At 36.4% G+C, this 18,824-nt stretch overlaps 1 protein-coding gene across 1 annotated transcript in view; it reads right to left on the bottom strand.

Moving 5' to 3' along the window:
* LOC148947454 (T-box transcription factor TBX20-like) overlaps window positions 1–18,824 on the bottom strand; it is a 111,054-nt gene that overhangs the window by 32,336 nt on the left and 59,894 nt on the right. The window contains exon 3 of the mRNA XM_089095270.1: window positions 12,766–13,042. Coding sequence (XP_088951396.1) covers window positions 12,766–13,042 — 277 coding nt within the window. The remainder of the gene's footprint in view (window positions 1–12,765; window positions 13,043–18,824) is intronic.

Genomic DNA, 18,824 nt, shown 5'->3' with positions numbered 1-18,824 from the left:
TAATAATAATAATAATAACAATAATAATCATAATAATAATAATGTTTCGACCCTCTATACAAAAAATGAATATCCTTGGAGGAGCATTAAAAAAACTAAAAATGGAAGCGTTAACAAAACATTCACAAGAATAGTAGGCCTAATAACATAACTACGTAAAACAACTAAACTATACGGTTAAGCGGAAAGTTAATTCTAAGGAAATATACCTAAATGTGATGAAAATATAACAGTACAGTAGCAAAATTATGGAGACTACACAAGGAATTATGGAAAGCAGGCCGACCAGAACACGTAGCCTAATATTAAATACCTAACCTAACATATCCAAAAAACCAACTTATATTCTAGATATTTAATTAAGATACACCTTTAAACTAATTTTCTAAATGCTAATTAGACAATTAACAATTTTCTTCAAATGCAGACATACAAACCGGTTTTACGCAGACAGATCAGGTCAAACTTCTTTAGTGGGATCGCTATAATACATAAGTACTACATAAACTAATATATAATTAATATTTAACTAAATATTAATTAAAATATTTAGTACTTTAATTAAATATTTAATATATAAAGTTGGTATTCTTGTTAGACTAGGTCTTTAATATATCGCGTTCTGGTCGCCCTGCTTTCCATAATTCGTTGTTGTAGTTACTGAACTTCCATAATGTTGCTACTAAAGTGTTAGATTTTCATTATATTCAGGTATATTTAAATTAAGATTAACCTGACCCACTTCTTGAGTGGGGTCACTATAATGCATAAGTGTCACGGGCTTTGACGCTAAAATTCAATATTTACAGTAAATGCACCATCTGGTCCAATGAATAATCAATCCCAAACACAGATGGAAAATCTTTTTGCCACTAATTCCACAGAAAATCCTTTTCGTCGCGTGTTTTTCCTTTCAGACAATAAAGCTGTCTAAATTCGAGTTTCATTATTTTCCTCCCAAACCATATCGAATCTGCCACTAGCATGATTATAGCAAATCACTCTCAAATTACGACTGAAACAAATCGCTTGCTTAAATCCCATCGCAATCACTCGCCGACTTAAACTGTTCATACTTAGCTACTTTGATCACTCTCTGGAGATCACTCAACTCGATATGGTAGAGATAGAGAACCTATTTGGCCTTAGAAACGAATCTGTCATTCTAACTTTGGCTTTCCAGCTTCGGATATTCCCTGGGGATCTGAAGCATTTTACATGCTAAATCCTAGTCTTATTGAGTAAGCGCTTTAATTAACTAATAAGATTATCATTAAATGCTATGAATGAGAAAGTTGCATTCTACTACATGGTACGTATATCAAATTAGAAAGATGACATTTTGGTTTTGAAATATGCGTAATGCAGTAGCATTATAATGAAGTTGGAAAGTGTTATTCAGAATTCAAAAAGCTTGAAAGTTCCGACAACCCTGTCCTGGTTCCTATAACTGTGATCCGACACTTTCGCAGGATCGCAGGGGTGTGAGGGTTGCACTTATTTTCTGCATAGGAACCTTCATATCTCAATTTTATTTTTTAAATTTATAGTATTTTTGTCCAATTTGCGATTTCTTAGATTGCCCAAATATCGTTTTCTCAACCAAAAATTACTTGCTGCAGGCATAACTAAAAATTACTTGCTGCGGGCATAATTAATATTGGTCACTTTTTTATTCGTATGCCACGAACCAAATAGATTATTTCTGATGTTATTTGACCTCATACAACATTCCAAAATATGCCTGTCTGACAGTACTTTTAAAGTACTCCTAAGGCTTATGTCCATTGTTTGAGTTTTTGTGTACTATTTTCCTGCTGTTCTACAGTTTTTATATGTCAACGAAAATCGATACTTTTTCTACCATTCAATGGCTGAGATTCAGTTCCATCCATCTAACGGATTACATTTTTGAAATTTGGTGTAAAGGGTTTTTCAGATAAAAATACGTCAGAAATTGGTTCAAAATCGTTGAAAAAGAGACATTTTTACTAATTTCTAAGCAAGTTCAGATCCTTATTTAAGGAAAAGTCAAGGTAATATCATAATTCTGGCCTAGTGAATGGATAGATCAGTGAAAAATGAATTCAACTATATAAGTACCTTTTCCTTTTTCTACAAGTAACAGTTGTGGGGCTGTCGCAAATTTGCTTGTTTGAGAGGGAACGTATCCCTTAAGTGATGTTTTCTAAGTCAATTTAATCATGTTCGAACCAGAAAAAAATAGTCATAGTAACAATGAAAGAGTGAGTTGACAAAAGGAGGAGTGCCATAAATGATACGGTCAAGCTGGAGGAATAGTTAGTTGCTGATCTCAGCGTGTTTTATCAGCGAACAAGTGGTAGTTGTGGTAGTTGAACAGTCGAACAGGTAGTTGTGGTATCAGCGAACAGAAGTGGTAGTTGTGGTAGTTGAACAGAGTTGAACAGTCGAACAGGTAGTTGTGGTATCAGCGATCAGAAGTGGTAGTTGTGGTGGTTGAAGAGAGTTGAAGAGTCGAACAGGTAGTTGTGGTATCAGCGAACAGAAGTGGTAGTTGTGGTAGTTGAACAGAGTTGAAGAGTCGAACAGGTAGTTGTGGTATCAGCGAACAGAAGTGGTAGTTGTGGTAGTTGAACAGAGTTGAAGAGTCGAACAGGTAGTTGTGGTATCAGCGAACAGAAGTGGTAGTTGTGGTGGTTGAACAGAGTTGAACAGTCGAACAGGTAGTTGTGGTATCAGCGAACAGAAGTGGTAGTTGAATGTATACTGAAATCACAAGACTGATGGATCGAAGATCTTAAGAGTTGGTTAGCTATGGTATTAATAGGTTTTGCACAACAAAGCTACACCCATGTCAACAAGAACTACTTATTGTTGGAAACGAAGTGATATTTACACTCATAAGTAGATAAAATCATCTCAGTTATTTCTTATGGGGGAGGGGGTACTAAGAATCTTCCTGGATGCGAGAATGAAGAAAGACCCATTTTAGGCTTTTTCTTTACAGTGCCAGGACAGTGGAAATGGAATATAGTAGTTGATGTGGGGACTTACTCAAACATATATTTCTTAAAATATTAAGAAGAGTCAGAAATTAGATTTTTATTGAAAACAACCTCCATTTATAGTTATGTGTTTTTGATAGTAGCGGATGCCAAATCTGAAAAAAAAATGTGAGGTTGACAAATAAGCCAAAAGTAAAATAAAAAAATACTGGTACCAAACAGATTAAGAAGGTGCAGCTTTCCTTTTCAGTCATGGTTGTCTTTGGATATCGACGAATTGTTAATGTTTGAATTTTTACAGGGTAAAAAGGCTCACCAAATTTAGCTAAGTAATTTAGCTAATTCAATTTCTCAGCTTAGCATGGCAACACTTACGAAAATGTGGGACTACCCTATCAATCAATCAATCAATTTATTCAATCAATAAACTAAACAAAATACACTTCAATATAAACTCCCCCGTAAGGCTCTATGGCCAGGAAAAAAAAAACAGGGGTGAAACAAAAATGAAGCAAATAAATAAAAAACAAAAATGAAGCAAATACATAAAAAACAAAAACATTTTCAGCATCATAAATTCACACCTTTAAGAGACTCAACACAAGAAAAAAAAAAATAAACGAAAAAAAAAACAAGAAAAAAAATCATAAATTCAATGATCCACCTAAAAAAAGAAGAGAGAGAAAAAAACTTAAAAAAATCAAAAACTAAACAGGGGACTACCAAGCAATCAATTTATTCCACGTGGACTACCCTATGATCAATCAATCAATCAGTTTATTCAACCAATAAATTTACGACAAAAGCACCTCAATATAGAACCCCCCGTAAGGCTCTATGGCCAGGAAAAAACAGAGGAAAAACAGAAATAGCATAAATACTAAAAAAAAAAGTATTTTAAACATAATGCATTTCAACCTTCCGAAGACTCAACACACACACACATAAAACAAAACAAAGAAGAGGAAAAAAAAATAATTAAAAGACCCAAACAAAAACGATTTTTATGAGACCCCGCCCCTAAACAAAAAAAAAGATGTAGGACAATCCAATAAATTAAACCAAATTCCAAAAATATAATTGAAACCAAGTCACAAAAAAATATTAGACAAACTCAGTGCCCCTCACAACAAACGTGTGAACTTTAAGCTGTGAACTAAGAAAAAAAATCAACTGAAGGTAAGGAGCAGCATTAAAACTTAAAACGAATAAAAATTATTTCGTATATAATGGGGCTGCCCCTATCTCATCTCTCGCACTTTACGCTAAAGTCTTAAGGTTCTTTAGAAATAATTTTCATTCAAATTCAACAGCCCTTGTAATTGAGCACAGTATTTAGGGCGAGATATGGAAAAGACAGCCCCTCGTATACGGAATAATTCCTGTTTTTTTTAAGTTTTAATTTTATTATGCGTCTTTTGTGCTTAAGAAGGCAGAAACAACGAGAAAAAGAGATCTGACTTTCCGGCATTTTCGTGATGAAAAGATTTGTTTTCGTTGCAATACATCTTTGATGCATTTTCGCAAACAAATTACATTACTCCTTAAGCATATGTCAAAAAAGGTAAAACGAATAACCCCATCTTTTGAAATCTCATCTGTCCTTGTGTAAAATTCAAACCAATAAACAGAACGGAAAGTTTTGAGTAGCAAGATTTTTATAAGTAGTTCCTCTATTTCTCTTTTTTATAACAAACTGCACCTTTGATATGCTCCCTAGCCCAACATTTTTTAATCTAAATAGTCTTTCGCAAGAGACTCCCAAACAGGCTTTTTAGGGCTCGAATAGACGAATGTTGTATCAAAAGTTCTACTTTGAGAAGGTAAGACTTATTTGAAGGGGGAGGGCTGATACAAGTTTTGATACTGTTGTTTATAATTATTATAAATTCAAGGTATCAATTATTTTGTAGGGTTTCAGATTTTAAGAGCTGGGCTGAATCCCTTTCCCCCTGGCTATGGCCAGGGGGATGGCCTGGCTATGGCCAAGGGACGAACACACCTTCGCTACAAAAATATTGAAATGTAAGTTGTTCCTTGACAATCAGGTTTCTTCATTAATCGTAATAAATTTGTGTGTCTTTTTATGAAAAGTTTGGGCAAAAAAAATTCATTGTAAAACTTAGACTTTTATATGATTTGTTGAATTGATTGATCGACCAATTTAATATATCTATCCCAAATGTTTTGAATACATATTTCATTCTTTCGTTGGGATTAAGTGCTTATAAGAGATTAAAAGTTAGATAAACGAACTAGTTTATAGTTTTCTAATTTGACAAATGTGCAAGACTAGCTAATAGACAAAATGAAAATCTGTCTTCCATATGACTGGAATCAAATATCTCATGAACATGCTACATGTAGGTTAATCAGACAAATATAGCCTACTGGCCGGAAAGCTATCTCGCATATTGTGTGGTCTTTGCTAGTGTTTACATTAGGTATTGTCACTTTTAAACTTATTGCTGTTTCTTAGTACTTCTGGCCAGGCACGTACAAGGTAATTTGTTTGGGGAGAGGGAGGTAAAGATAAAAATTTGGTATTTTCTTGTTAGGCAGTACACACTCAAGAAATGAAGTTGAGGTTAATCAAAATGAAATATACCAAAATGTGATGAAAATTTAATAGTTTAGTAACAAAATTATGGAAACTACAACAAAAAAAATATGGAAGGGGGGTCACCCAGAACGCATTATATCAATACCTAACCCAATACAAATACACAGGGGCGTAGCTCCAGCATTTTTATTGAGGTGGCAAACAAGTTCCACATCCAGAGAGTCAAGGGGCATGAGCTTTATAATAGCTTTTTTTCAATTTATGGGGGGACAACTGCCCCCCTTGCCACCCCCAAACGACGCCACTGCAAATACACCTATACCGTAGATTTCAACTGAGCCTAAGCTAATTGTCTCCGTATACAAACAGCTTAAAAACCGTCATTGTCTCATCTAGCAGATCCAAATTCTCGAGTGTCTAGTGGTTAGAAAGGAAGTACCAAAATAGCAATTTGAATAAGAAACAACGCAAATTTGGAAAAATTGAGGATTTAGGGGGGACAGAGACCCCCTTCGCTTCTTGTAAGTTTTTTTTTCAAAATTCAGATTAACTATTGGATAACCGTACAGCTTTTCCCCTTTTCTGCACTGAACACTACAGTAACACAATTTTCAATTTTTAGAAGCATTCAGAAGAATTTTACTTATCAAATCCTTAGAATTGCTTCTGGTTCTAAATCTCATCCAGCCCATTCCTTCTTAATGACTAGATAGGACCTACGTTGCACACAAAAGCTTTTGTTTTTTTTTTTTTTTTTTTTTTTTTTTTTTTTTTGTGTGTGTTATAAACCAGCTCTTTATGTGAAATACAAGCAATAACAAACAGCAAAATAACCAAACTTATGTATATGGCCTAGGTCTCCAGGTATTAGCAGGAGACTGGAATGTCATGTAATTATAAGTAACTCTCACAAGTCTCGCATCAATTACAAGGACGTACTCAGTCGGAGGGATTGGAGTCTGATCCTCCCCTACCCCAGGAATCTCACATTTTTCAATATTTCTGCGCAATTTTTATTCAAATTTTCACATCCAAAGTTGTTCTTTATTACCCCCCCCCCACCCCTAAATAAAACATTTCTATGTGTGCCTAATCAAATCTGTCATAAAGTTGCTGCAGCTAGTAGGTTAATAAGACAAATATACTGGCCGGAAAGCTATCTCGCACCTTGTGTGGTCGTCACTAGTAATGAGCGAATTCTAAGCTATAATGAGCCGCCAGAGCTTCGTTTCCTTGAATGTGATGACACTCTTGAAATATAGACAAGGGGGCCGACTTAGTTGTCTCACACTCATGTGGGTCGTGAACCCCACCCAAGTCAAACCACAGAGAGGAAATGTGACAGATTTGACAATTATCACGCTAATGAACTCTATAGAAAAGCATTTCCGCAGTCATCCTTTTCAGGTCATTTTTCTTCGTGAGGGTTGTTCTGATAGGGGTTGGGCTCCACTATTCTAATGGTGAGGGCTGATCAAGTGGGTTTCTATTCTTGGGAATAGACGCTAGAGTTCAAGACCAATGATTCGTGATGAATAAATCGAGCTTCACAGACTCCCCCCGAGTACCTTGTGAAAGAAGAAAGCCAAGGGTTTGTCAGTTAAAGCATAGGTGAATAGGTACTTATATGCTATCTGTAACACATACCATCTTATATAGGGAAGCTGCTTAAGAAACTAATAAAATGGGTTTCTTCCCATAGAGTATTGGATTGGAAACCGCGGTTTGTCATTACGTTTAAAATATTTAAACTATTGTTTTGTGGGGTTTAGGAGGAAAAGATACTTAGGTTGGGTTAGGTTAGGTTATGTATTTAATATATACCATGCTTTACACACACACCCCTCCACCCCCACCCGCTGATGTGCAAATATATAGCCTAAATTTGTTTCACATTAATGTCTATTATTTTTATATCCAGTGGTTGGGGATTCTTCATTGAGGATAATTTCCAAAGGGCTTGGGGAAAATATGTCGAAAGAGTTTTTTCATTGGCAACACCCATTTTTATTATTTTTTATTTGCAAAAAATGAAAAAAAAACAAAGTGCACTTTTTGGGTGCCATGTGGCACTTTATGATTGCCTTATTAAGTCAAATTTAAAAAGAGCAGTTAAATATAGAAATTAGTTCATAAATGAGCCAATTATTACCTTTCTATGATGTCCATGTGTCCGGCCTAGTCTTTCCATTCAAAAATGTCGCCCAAATTCCGCTTTTACTGTACCATATGGTACTTTATGACGGCCTGATGCAAGAATTAGCTTTTATAAGTTAACCATGTGGTTACCATAAGTTAACCCACTGTACCATGTGGTACTTTATGACGGTCTGATGTAAGAATTAGCTTTTATAGGTCTTTAAACAGCTCTCGATGATGTTTCAGTGCCTCAGTAGTGGCAAAGAAATATAAGAGGATTTATCACTCGTGCCCCATGTAATGAAGTAATTTTTTCTTGTTGTTCAACGAGGGGGGTTGTAATTCTCCTGTATAAGGTTTCAACGAAGGTAATCTAAAGTGTGTACTTTTTGATTTGCTTAGATGTCCTTTTCAAATCACATGTAACTGAATGACACGATGCACGGGGCTTTTGAAATAGTGCAGAGTTCAACTGCGAGATTTAGTCTCCTATGATGGCCGCGGGGGTTGAAGGAAGTGGCAGGGGAATATGCACTTTATTATCAACGGTAAAACTGGTAAAAAGACGAACTTATTAAACTCACCATCACCCACCCGAAAGCTTGTTTACAGTAGAATGCTGTCGTCTGCAGCAACTCATTGCTGACAGGCTTAGTGAAAGCTGAGTCCACTACTTAATTTATGCTTGTTTGATGCGTGTATATTGTTGATTTATGTTTTCTGTAAGGTTTTTGGATTGAACCAGGTAATTCTTTGCTACATAGTTTTTAGGAGCTACAATAGCTTTGCATTAATATTTATATTTATATTTTATTTTATTTCATTAGCATTAACCAAACTTCACTTTTCGCTTGTGTTATAGATAGTACACAAGTACCGATGAATAGATGTTACGTGAATAACAAGCATCTCCAGCAGGGCTATATCCAGGATTCTTTTTTGGGGGTTTTATTTTTGTTCGGGAAGGGGGCTTACAAAAAAATCACGAAACCCAATATATATATATATATATATATATATATATATATATATATATATATATATATATATATATATATATATATATATATATATATATATATATATATATATATATATATATATATATATATATATATATATATTTTTTTTTTTTTTTTTTTTTTTTTTTTATATATATTGTATATATATATATATATATTTTACACGTGTTTTTATTACTTTGTACCAGTCGGTCAGAAGTTCCGGGGCAAGCGGGGGGGGGGAGGTTCAAATCGGTTAACCTCCTTTCCTTGGAGATGTACCGTATTGTAGATAGTTATTACTTCAGCTGTCACTATTAAAAATTTTTCATACGAATTGAATCATCGTCGAAAGACTGTTAAAGACAAATTTAACACCACATAGCACCTTAACATAATAGAAAAGGAAAAAAAATAAGCTAAAAAATATACAAGACTAGAAATTTCGTACCATTTAATTGGAATTTGAAAAAAAAAACATAAATTTCAGTTTAGTTTTTGCAGTTAAAAACACTGTACAGGAAAATTTTCTAGGGTAGTTTTAGGAGCTTACATCCAAGTTTGGCATAATTGATTTTATTGAGTTTTGGCCCCTGCCACCGGTCGTCGTGTAAGGGAAAACCTTTTTTTAGGCCACTTTTCTCAATGTTTCTAGGAGAGAGGGACAGGGGGGGGGGGAGCTTTTTTCCCACCCCGGGAGAATTATATAAAATAAATACCTACTCAATGAACATTGGGAACACCCATTTCTAGCTAATATAGATCCATTGATATATATAGATTTTGCTAATTCTTGAGCTAACTAGAGCCTGCGCTTGAGTTCATTTTATTTGAGCTATATTGAAATGTCGCCAATTAGAGAGTAGGCTAGTATGTTCAATCCTTGGTTGTATGCAAAAAAAAATTAAAATGAAAGATTCAGGGAATTCAGATGATAAATCTCTGAACAAAGTATCTCCCCCCCCCCCTTTGTTACCAACATACGAATTATCAATTCGAGTTAACAACTTTTTACATTTTCCTCCAAAATATACTTCTTCTTAACATTTATCGTCCTAGCCTTCTAAAGTTAAATGAATTAAATCATAAATATAACAATATTAACCACCCTCATTCTGAACACCCGTATTAATACATGTCCAAAAGACTGGGCCGAAAAGTCATTTTCTCTCAATCACATCAATCGGTCTCCTTTCACACACAATAGCTTCCACAACTGGCATCACACCAAAATGGACTTGACAGTATGATTTCATGCCAATCCCCCTATTTTTCCACATCTTTGAAGTCTCGTTATTGAGTAGACAGACAAGGGGGGCTCAGTGGTTACGGTCCTCTTAGCGCAAACAATGGCAGTCACACAGGGGGTGGAACATACTTCTTAGCCCTCACGATGTGCATAACTGAGCGCGTGTCGTTGGACCTGTCAAACCTTAGAGTTTCTACCTGATAAAAAAAGACATGTTTCTGCATCGATTGCTTTGATAGGTAGGAAAATATTGTTATCTGGAAAATGAATTTATAAATTACGGCAAGCTTTAATAAGTACGAGATACCACTTAAAGTTGACTATTTTCTATATAAACAATCTCGTGCAAGGCCGTATCCAGGGAGGGGGGTTGTGTGTTTGAGCCCCCCTCTCGAAATGTTTGTCCGACTTGTAAAAACGTAACAAAAATGAATATAAACAAATTTTTGATAGGTTTTTTAAAGTTATTTTTTAACCTCCCGAAAAAAAATCCTTTTGCAACCCCTCCCCCCCACCCGGAAAAAACTCTGGATACGACCCTAATCTCGGGTACGGCTATCAGGGCCACTAATTCATGAAATTATAGGGGTGGGAAAATTAATTTATAAATTATGGCAAGCTTAAATAAGTACGAGATACCACTTAAAGTTGATTATTTTCTATATAAAGAATCTCGTACAAGGCCGTATCCAGGGAGGGGGGTTGGGTGTTTGAGCCCCCCTCTTGAAATGTTTGTCCGACTTGTAAAAACATAACAAAAATGAATATAAACAAATTTTTGATAGGTTTTTTAAAGTTATTTTTTTAACCTCCCGAAAGAAATCCTTTTGCCGCCCCCCCCCCCCCCCGGAAAAAAACTCCGGATACGACCCTAATCTCGTGTACGACTTTCAGTGCCACTAATTCATGATATTGTAGGGGTGGGACAATTTTTTTTTTTTTTTTTTTTACTGAAGATACAAAAGGGTATTTTTCAAATCAATGGAGGAAGAAGGTTGTTTTTACGGGCTTTTAAAAGGAAATACGAAAAAAGGGCACTTAAAAAAAAAAAAAATTCGAATTCTCTCCCGCCCCCCTATTGGCACCCCTGATTTTGATTATTTAATAACGTGGTTTCTGGGAACACGTATCATTTAAATATACCTAGCGCATATGGTAAGTTTTTATTAAAGATGGAGAATATGATATTATGATGTTCCTGGTTTCCCTGGCATAGTTTTTTTTTTTTTTTTTTTTTTTTTTTTTTTTTTTTTTTTACAGTCAGTCTCATTAGTACAGCTATATGAGAAAGACGGTCGTTAGGGGGGAATTCAGGCCCATCTTTTGAACTGTATGGCTACTTAGCGTTAAAGAATATGTAATGTTTAAAAAAAGATATGAAACATTGCCTGAAAGTAGAGCAAAAATGGGATATCTTCAATCATGAACCTTTCTATAAGAATTACTAACTCTATCCTTCAATCCTGGAGAAAAAATCTCTACTATAGAAGCTCAGCCTCCTTCCAGTGGGTTGATTTGGAACTCCGGATCAATTATAGTCCAGTACAACCGACATGCACATCAGAAACACCAATCTTTTTGGAGGGGCTGTCATGCTTTCCTTTGGGTAAACCATCCTGCAACTTACTATATATTGTCTATACAAGGATGCCCTTACAGTAGTTTGTTTGGCCTGTAACTTTGAAATTGAAAAACAAACTATATGACTGCTGAATTTTCGTTTTTTAGTCGTCGGAATTTTAGTTTATTTCACTTTTACATCTCTTACTACAAGCTACAAACGTCACAGTGGAAAAAAAAAAATGACTAGAAAAATGTTGAATTTCTGACCTCTGAAAGCAAAAATTTGCCACTCCAGCAAACATTTTGTATGGGAATTGATGACCAATAGTCTGCATAGTTTTTGGCTTTTCTGAAAATTTCTAGGACAACAACAATGTTCTTAAGGTTTCTAACATAGAACAGTTGAAATAGGCCGTATCTGGATTAGCTTCCAGAACATCCTAGTGGCAACTTCGACCAAAAGTTTAAAGTGAATTTTTCACAAGAGTAGATTATTTTATCATATGGCACTTACACTGAGTGCCAGTGCCATGTATAAAAAATAATTAATAGGATAGTTTTCTGATAAAATGGTATGGACACCCACAGAAATGCAAAAAGACAGTCCTACAGTGCTCTTTGAGATGAGAGTAATTGAGCCCCTACATAAAACATCATATAGGGCATGTCTAGGATCCATTACTTTTCAGCTTTGTCTGACTGAAAGAAGCGTGGAAAACTCCAGCACCCTCTAAAACGATGGGTCGTCCCCGAGTGGAATGAAAAGAGGTCATAAGGAGGGATTGAAAGAAAATTGAAATTTCAAGGGGGTGGAAATATGTGTAACTTTGAACAAGTTAGCGTGGAAGAGCACTGTGTGCAGCAGTATTGGCCTAAGGCCGCTCGTTGGTGCAGCGAGCTTTTAGTAGAGTAACAGTAAAAGTAAGGCGTGGGAAAACGCCTTACAGCCCCCCCCCTAAATAAAACATCGTGTAGGGCATGTCTAGGATCCATGAATTTTCAGCTTTGTCTGACTGAAAGAAGCGTGGAAAACTCCAGCACACTCTAAAACGATGGGTCGTCCCCGAATGAAATGAAAAGAGGTCATAAGGAGGGATTGAAAGAAAATTGAAATTTCAAGGGGGTGGAAATCTGTGTAACTTTGAACAAGTTAGCGTGGAAGAGCACTGTGTGCAGCAGTATTGGTCTAAGGTGGCTCGTTGGTGCAGGGAGCTTTTAGTAGAGTAGCAGTAACAGTAAGACGTGGGCAAACATATTACTAACCTGGCCATGTTTGTCCATATCATTATTTGTAAGTTTCACTTTCTCAAACGAGATAATCTGCTTCCTCAGCTGATCTCCGGTCATGGGGCAGTCAGGATGAGAATACAACCTTTGGGGTGCAGGTGGGTCAGCCTTACCAGCAACAAGCCAGGACGATCTATGGTAGGCATATCTGTATCGCTTACTGTCTACGGGGGCCACGTCAAGTATCACTGTATATTTGACATCTGCTCTTAAAGGGCCGGTGAAAGCCACTCTTACAGTTGGGAACATGCGTCTATAAAATAGGAGACTGCTTAGGTGAATGATTGATCCATGATATTTCGTTGGATCATGACAAAGATTTTATCTCGTTCAAACGCTGCATTTTTTATTATGGATTAATTGAGTTAGCTTATACAAAATTATTTAAGAATTTATGGCAAAATGTTTGTTAGTATTTATTTGGTGTTAATTTAGAGAATTTGCTAAACTAAAATAATGTAATAAAATGACTCAGTCACCGTTGCTTCTGAATAGCTCATTTAGAATATAATATCGCTAATTCATTGTGGATTTGTCTCTTCAATTTCTTTTTAAATTGATATATTGTTTATTTTGCTGCAGCAATTTATTCAAAGAAGGCAAACACACTGTAGGCTACATATAATTCGTTTCAACAGGGGGGGGGAGGGGCTGGTTGCGCAATTAGAAAGTAACCTGAAAATGTGAATCAGGTGAATGTTAAGTATCTGATGAAGGGTCAATCTATGACATTTAATATATACGAGTGCTAAGTAGAATATGACTTGTAGTTATGACCCTTGTCACACTTTAAGGTTGTATCTGATATTTTTAAACTTCTGAGGTATTAGCAAAGATCCTTTCCCGAGATACTTAGAGAAGACATGTGCGATAATGCAGAAGAGGAGGCTCAAAATGTACTGAAAAATACATTACCTTCCTTAGAGTGATGGCAATTAAGGGAACGGGGGCTAGATATTTTTGCCCCCTCCCCCTTGATCTCGGAAATATCCTTTTTTAATTTTTAATTGTAGAATATACCTTTTTTGGCATTTTCATTGACCAATTGGGGGAAACGAAAACTTACCTCCCCCTTAGATTTTGAAACTACAATTTGCCCCCACTTCATTTTCTTGAATTGGTCTCATTGCTTGCTTACACTCCCTTCTAGCTCAGTTTTGCACCTCACTGCGTTTCCAAGTCACCTGAGGCTAACACAGCTGAGCAGGATTATCCTCTACTCCAGTCTTTTCAAAGCATCACTCCTTACTCCCTCCCATAGTTTTTAGTAATTATTTCAGGAGTCTTAAATCTCAGATATGACCTTTGTCATGGTGACTTTATTTGACACACACTTCCGAAGGACAATAGAAGGTAACTCTCATATTTGGGAATATGTGACGTATGTTGTATAAAATATTACTCATTTTAATAATTTACCTAGGTTGAATTTATTGTTATTTTTAAAATCATACAAAGTTTAAATTCAAAAATTATGTATAGACCCTTGAAACAAATGTGGTAATATTTGACACTTCATTTCCTCATGATTACCTGCTATATTTCTTTACTGTCTAAAAGGATCACACAACGTACAGGGTTACCACCAAGTCAAAAATAAAATCATTAGAATCCTTACACAAAAAATCACTAAATGAGCAAAAAATCATTAAATTTAAAATTTGACTGTTATTTTTCTAAAAGTTGCAGAAAGTTGCATCCATAGAAAAAGTACAGGGAGATTTTCCTGAGGAAATAGGAGGTATTCTATATAAAAACCAAAAGAACACGTGTTTGTCGATGATGGTGACGCTGTTACGGGTAAAGAGTATTGTCATCCAAACAGGGAACAGTGGAAAGTACGAATATCATCACTGCAGTAGGCACTATGTTGTTTACAGGGGCATAGCTCCAACATTTTTATTGAGGGGGGCAAGATGGGGTTCACATTAGGATAGTCTATGGACAAGGGCTATCCTAGATGGCAAAATAGTGATGAATCTGGCCTCTTCAATTTGCTTATCAGAGGCAATGCTATAGCGTTGCCTTTAGTAAAGGCCATACGGCTCCAATGTTTTATTATTATTTATTTATCTATTTATTATTATTTTTTTCCCAGAGGCACTTCATATAGAAGGGGTCGTCGTAGAAACTTCAAAGAGGGCTCATTCGAATGGAAATTGAGAGTTCTAGTGCCCTTTTTAATAGTCAAAGGTGATTGGAGGGCAACTAGCCCCCCAAGCCCAGCCTTCCCCCAAACACATCCAATCAAAATTTTGAGACAGCAATTTTATTCAGCGTAGCTGATTTCAGGATAGAAAATATATTTTGAGGAGGACAATCCCCCACAACCCTCAGGGCAAGGGTTTTAAGTTATGCCCTGGGGGCATATAAGGTTTTTATAGAAGGTGTTGTCATAGAAACTTCGAAAATGGCTCATTTGATTGGAAATTGAAAGGTCTAGTGCCCTTTTTAATAGTCAAAAGTGATTGGAGGGCAACTAACACCCCTCTTACGCCCACCATTTCCCCAAACACATCCAATCAAAATTTTGAGATAGCCATTAAACGTATTTTAATTTTAATACTTAATTTTAATTAATTTTATTAAACGTAGTTTGAAGTTCTGGAAATAAGGTCTTTGAGGATGACGACTCCCCCACAGCCCTCAGGGCAAAACCTTTATGCCCTGGGGGCATATAAGGTTTTGTATAGACAACGTTGTCGTAGAAAGTTCAGAAAGGGCTCATTCGCTAGGAAATTTAAATGGCTAGTTCACTTTTTAATAGTCGAAAGTGGTCTTAAGGCAACTGACACCCCTTCCACGCCCACAATTTCCCCAAACACATCCAATCAAATTTTGATATAGCCATTTTGTTCAACGTAGGTGAAAGTTCTAGAAATTATGTGTTTGAGCAAGAAACTCCCCCCATAGTCTTCAGGGACAAGGTTTATAAGTTATGCCCTGGGACATATATGGTTCTTATGAAAGAAATGCTCGTATAAACTTCAGAGAGGGCTCATTTGACTAGAAATTGAAAGTTCTAGTTCACCTTTTAAGCGTCAAAAGATATTGGAGGGTAACCAGCTTCCCCCCTCCTCAAACCCTTTTTTCCCAAATGCATCCAATAAAAATTTTAAGATAGCTGTTTTGTTAAAAATAGTTCAAAGATCATATAACAAGGATTCCGGTGTCAACACAACCCCCCATGGCCCAGGGGCAGTATTATAAGTTATGCCCTGGGGGCATATATGGGTCTTATGGAAGGGATAATCGTATTAACTTCAAAGAGGGCTCATTCGATTGGAAATTGAAAGTTCTAGTTCAAATTTTAAGAGTCAAAAGAGATTTGAGGGCACCTAGCCCCCCTCCCCTCTATGCCCTTTTTTCCTCAAATCCATCCCATAAGAACTTTGAGATAGTTTTTTTTTTTAATAGTTCAATGACCATTTAACTAAATCTCAGGGGTCAACATAGCCCCCTAGGGCCCGAGGGCAGGTGTTGTAAGTTATGCTCTGGGGGAATATATGGTTCTTATTGAAGGGATGCTCGTAAAAAATTCAGAATTGGCTCATTTGATTGGAAATTGAAAGTTCTAGTTCAGTTTTTGAGATTCAAAAAAGATTGGAGGGCAACTAGCTCCTCCCCCACGCCCTTTTTTCCCCAAATGCATCCAATAAAAAGTTTGAAATAGCCATAAGTTAAAAATTGCTCAAAAATCAGATAACAAAAACTCAGGTGTCATCATAACCCCCCAGGGCCCGGGGGCAGGCGTTGTAAGTTATACCCTGGGGCATATATTGTTCGTATGAAAGGGATGCTCGTATAACCTTCAGAGAGGGTTCATTTGATTGGATATTGAAAGTTCGAGCTCACTTTTTTAATAGTCAAAAGAGATCCGAGGGCAGCTAACTCCCCCCAGCCTTCTTTTTCAAAACCCATCTGATGAAAATTTTGAGATGGACATTTTTTTGAAAATAGTTCAAAGGTCGGATAAAAAAAAATCCGCTGTCAGTAGAACCCCCCAGGGCACAGGGGAAGGCGTTCTAAGTTATGCCCTAAGGGCATGTATTGTTCTTATGAAAGGGATGCTAGTATAAACTTCATAGAATTCTCATTTGATTGGAAAAAAGTTCTAGTTCAATTTTTAAGAGTCAAGAGACTTAAACTAGCCCCCCCCATGCTGTTTTTCCCCAAACCCGTTCGCTACAAATTTTGGAAATTGTTCAAAAATTAGATAACAAAAACTCCCCCCAGAGCCCAGAGGATAGGCGTTGTAATTGATGTCCTGGGGGCGTATATGGTTCTTATGAAAGGGATGCTCGTATAAACTTAAGAGGGGGCTCATTTGAATGGAAATTGAAAGTTCTAGTTTAATTTTTAAGAGTCAAAAGATATCCGAGGGCAACTAGCCCCCCCCCTCACACTTTTTTTTCCCCAAGCCCATCAGATAAAGTTTTTATAATAGCCAAGTCATTAAAAATATTTCAAATGTCAGATAAGAAAAATTCCGGTGTCAACGGAACCCGCCATGGCCCGGAGGCAGACATTATAAGTAACGCTCTAGGGGCATATATAGTTCTTATGGAAGGGATGCTCGTATAAACTTCGGAGAGGGCTCATTTGATTTGAAATTGAAAGTTCTTGTTCAATTTTTAAGAGTCAAAAGAGATCGGAGAACAACTAGCCCCCCTCCCCCCTCCTCACGCCCTAAATACAGCAGATAAAAATTTTGAGATAAACATTTTGTTAAACATAGTTCAAAGTTGTGATAACAAAAAACTCCGGTGTCGACACAACCCTCCAGGACCCAGGGGTAGGCGTTTTAAGTTATACCCTGGAGCATTTATGATTGTTACGGAAGGGATGCTCGTATGCAATTCCTAGAAGGCTCATTGGATTGTAAGTTGAAAGTTGTAATTCACTTTTTAAGAGTCAAAACTGATTGGAGGGCAGCTAGCCTCCCTCACACTCCATTTATTTTTTTCCTAGAAGCACTTCATATGGAAGGGGTCGTCGTATAAACTTCAAAGGAGGCTCATTCGATTTGAAATCAAGAGTTCTAGTGCCCTTTTTAAAAGTCAAAAGTGAACAGAAGGCAACTGGCCCCCTCCCAAGCCCGTTTTCCCCAAATACATCTAATAAAAATTTGAGGTAGCCATTTTTTTAAAAATAGTTCAAAGATCATATAACAAAAACTCCTTTACGTATGGTCATTTCGTTAAAAATAGTTCAAAGGTCAGATAAGAAAAACTCCTGCGTAGAACACAACCCCCCACCCCCCCCGGATTGGGGCAGACGTTGTAAGTGTTGCTCTGGGGGCATATATGGTTCTTATAGAAGGTATGCTCGTATAAACTTCAGAGAGGGTTCATTTGAATGGAAATTAAAAGTTTTAGTTCATTTTCTCAGAGTGAAAAAATATCGGAGGGCAACTAGCCCCTCCCACCCTCCACGCCGTTGGGCGTATCGGATGGATAAACCCATCCAATAAAAGTTTCAGGTGATCATTTTGTTAAAAATAGTTCAACCATTAGATATTAAAACTCCAGGGTCTACACAACCCCCCAGGGCCTAGGGACAGGCGCTGTAAGTTATACTCTGGGAATATATATGGTTCTTATAGAAGGGATACTCGTATAAACTTCAGAGAGGGCTCATTTGATTTAAAATAGAAAGTTCTAGTTCACTTTTAAAGAGTCAAAAGAAACCGAGGCTTAATCTAGTCCCCCACGCCCTTTTTACCCAAACCCATCCGATAAAATTTTAGATAGCAAATTTGGTAAAAATAGTTCGAACATCAGATAATAAAAACTCCGAGGTTGACACAAACCCATTTTTTCACTTTGATATTGTTACTTTGATATCAGTTTTGATACTTCGATGAATATTTGATATTTTTTTTTTATAGCTTGATTTTGAAATAAGGAAATTTTTATAAACTTAACATTTTTTGCAATCAAAAACGAACAAAAATTAATTTGAAAAAAACTTCCGAAAAATAAGTTTTTCAATGAAATTGAAGGCCATTTTAAAGCTCAGCAGATAAAATACCT

This window comes from Artemia sp. Qi Xiang Cuo, chromosome 10 (assembly GCF_049724085.1).
Source record: "Artemia sp. Qi Xiang Cuo chromosome 10, ASM4972408v1, whole genome shotgun sequence".
Classification (NCBI taxonomy): Eukaryota; Metazoa; Arthropoda; class Branchiopoda; order Anostraca; family Artemiidae; genus Artemia; species Artemia sp. Qi Xiang Cuo.
Note: the sequence above shows the minus strand (reverse complement) of the source record. Positions and strands in the feature narration are given on the sequence as shown.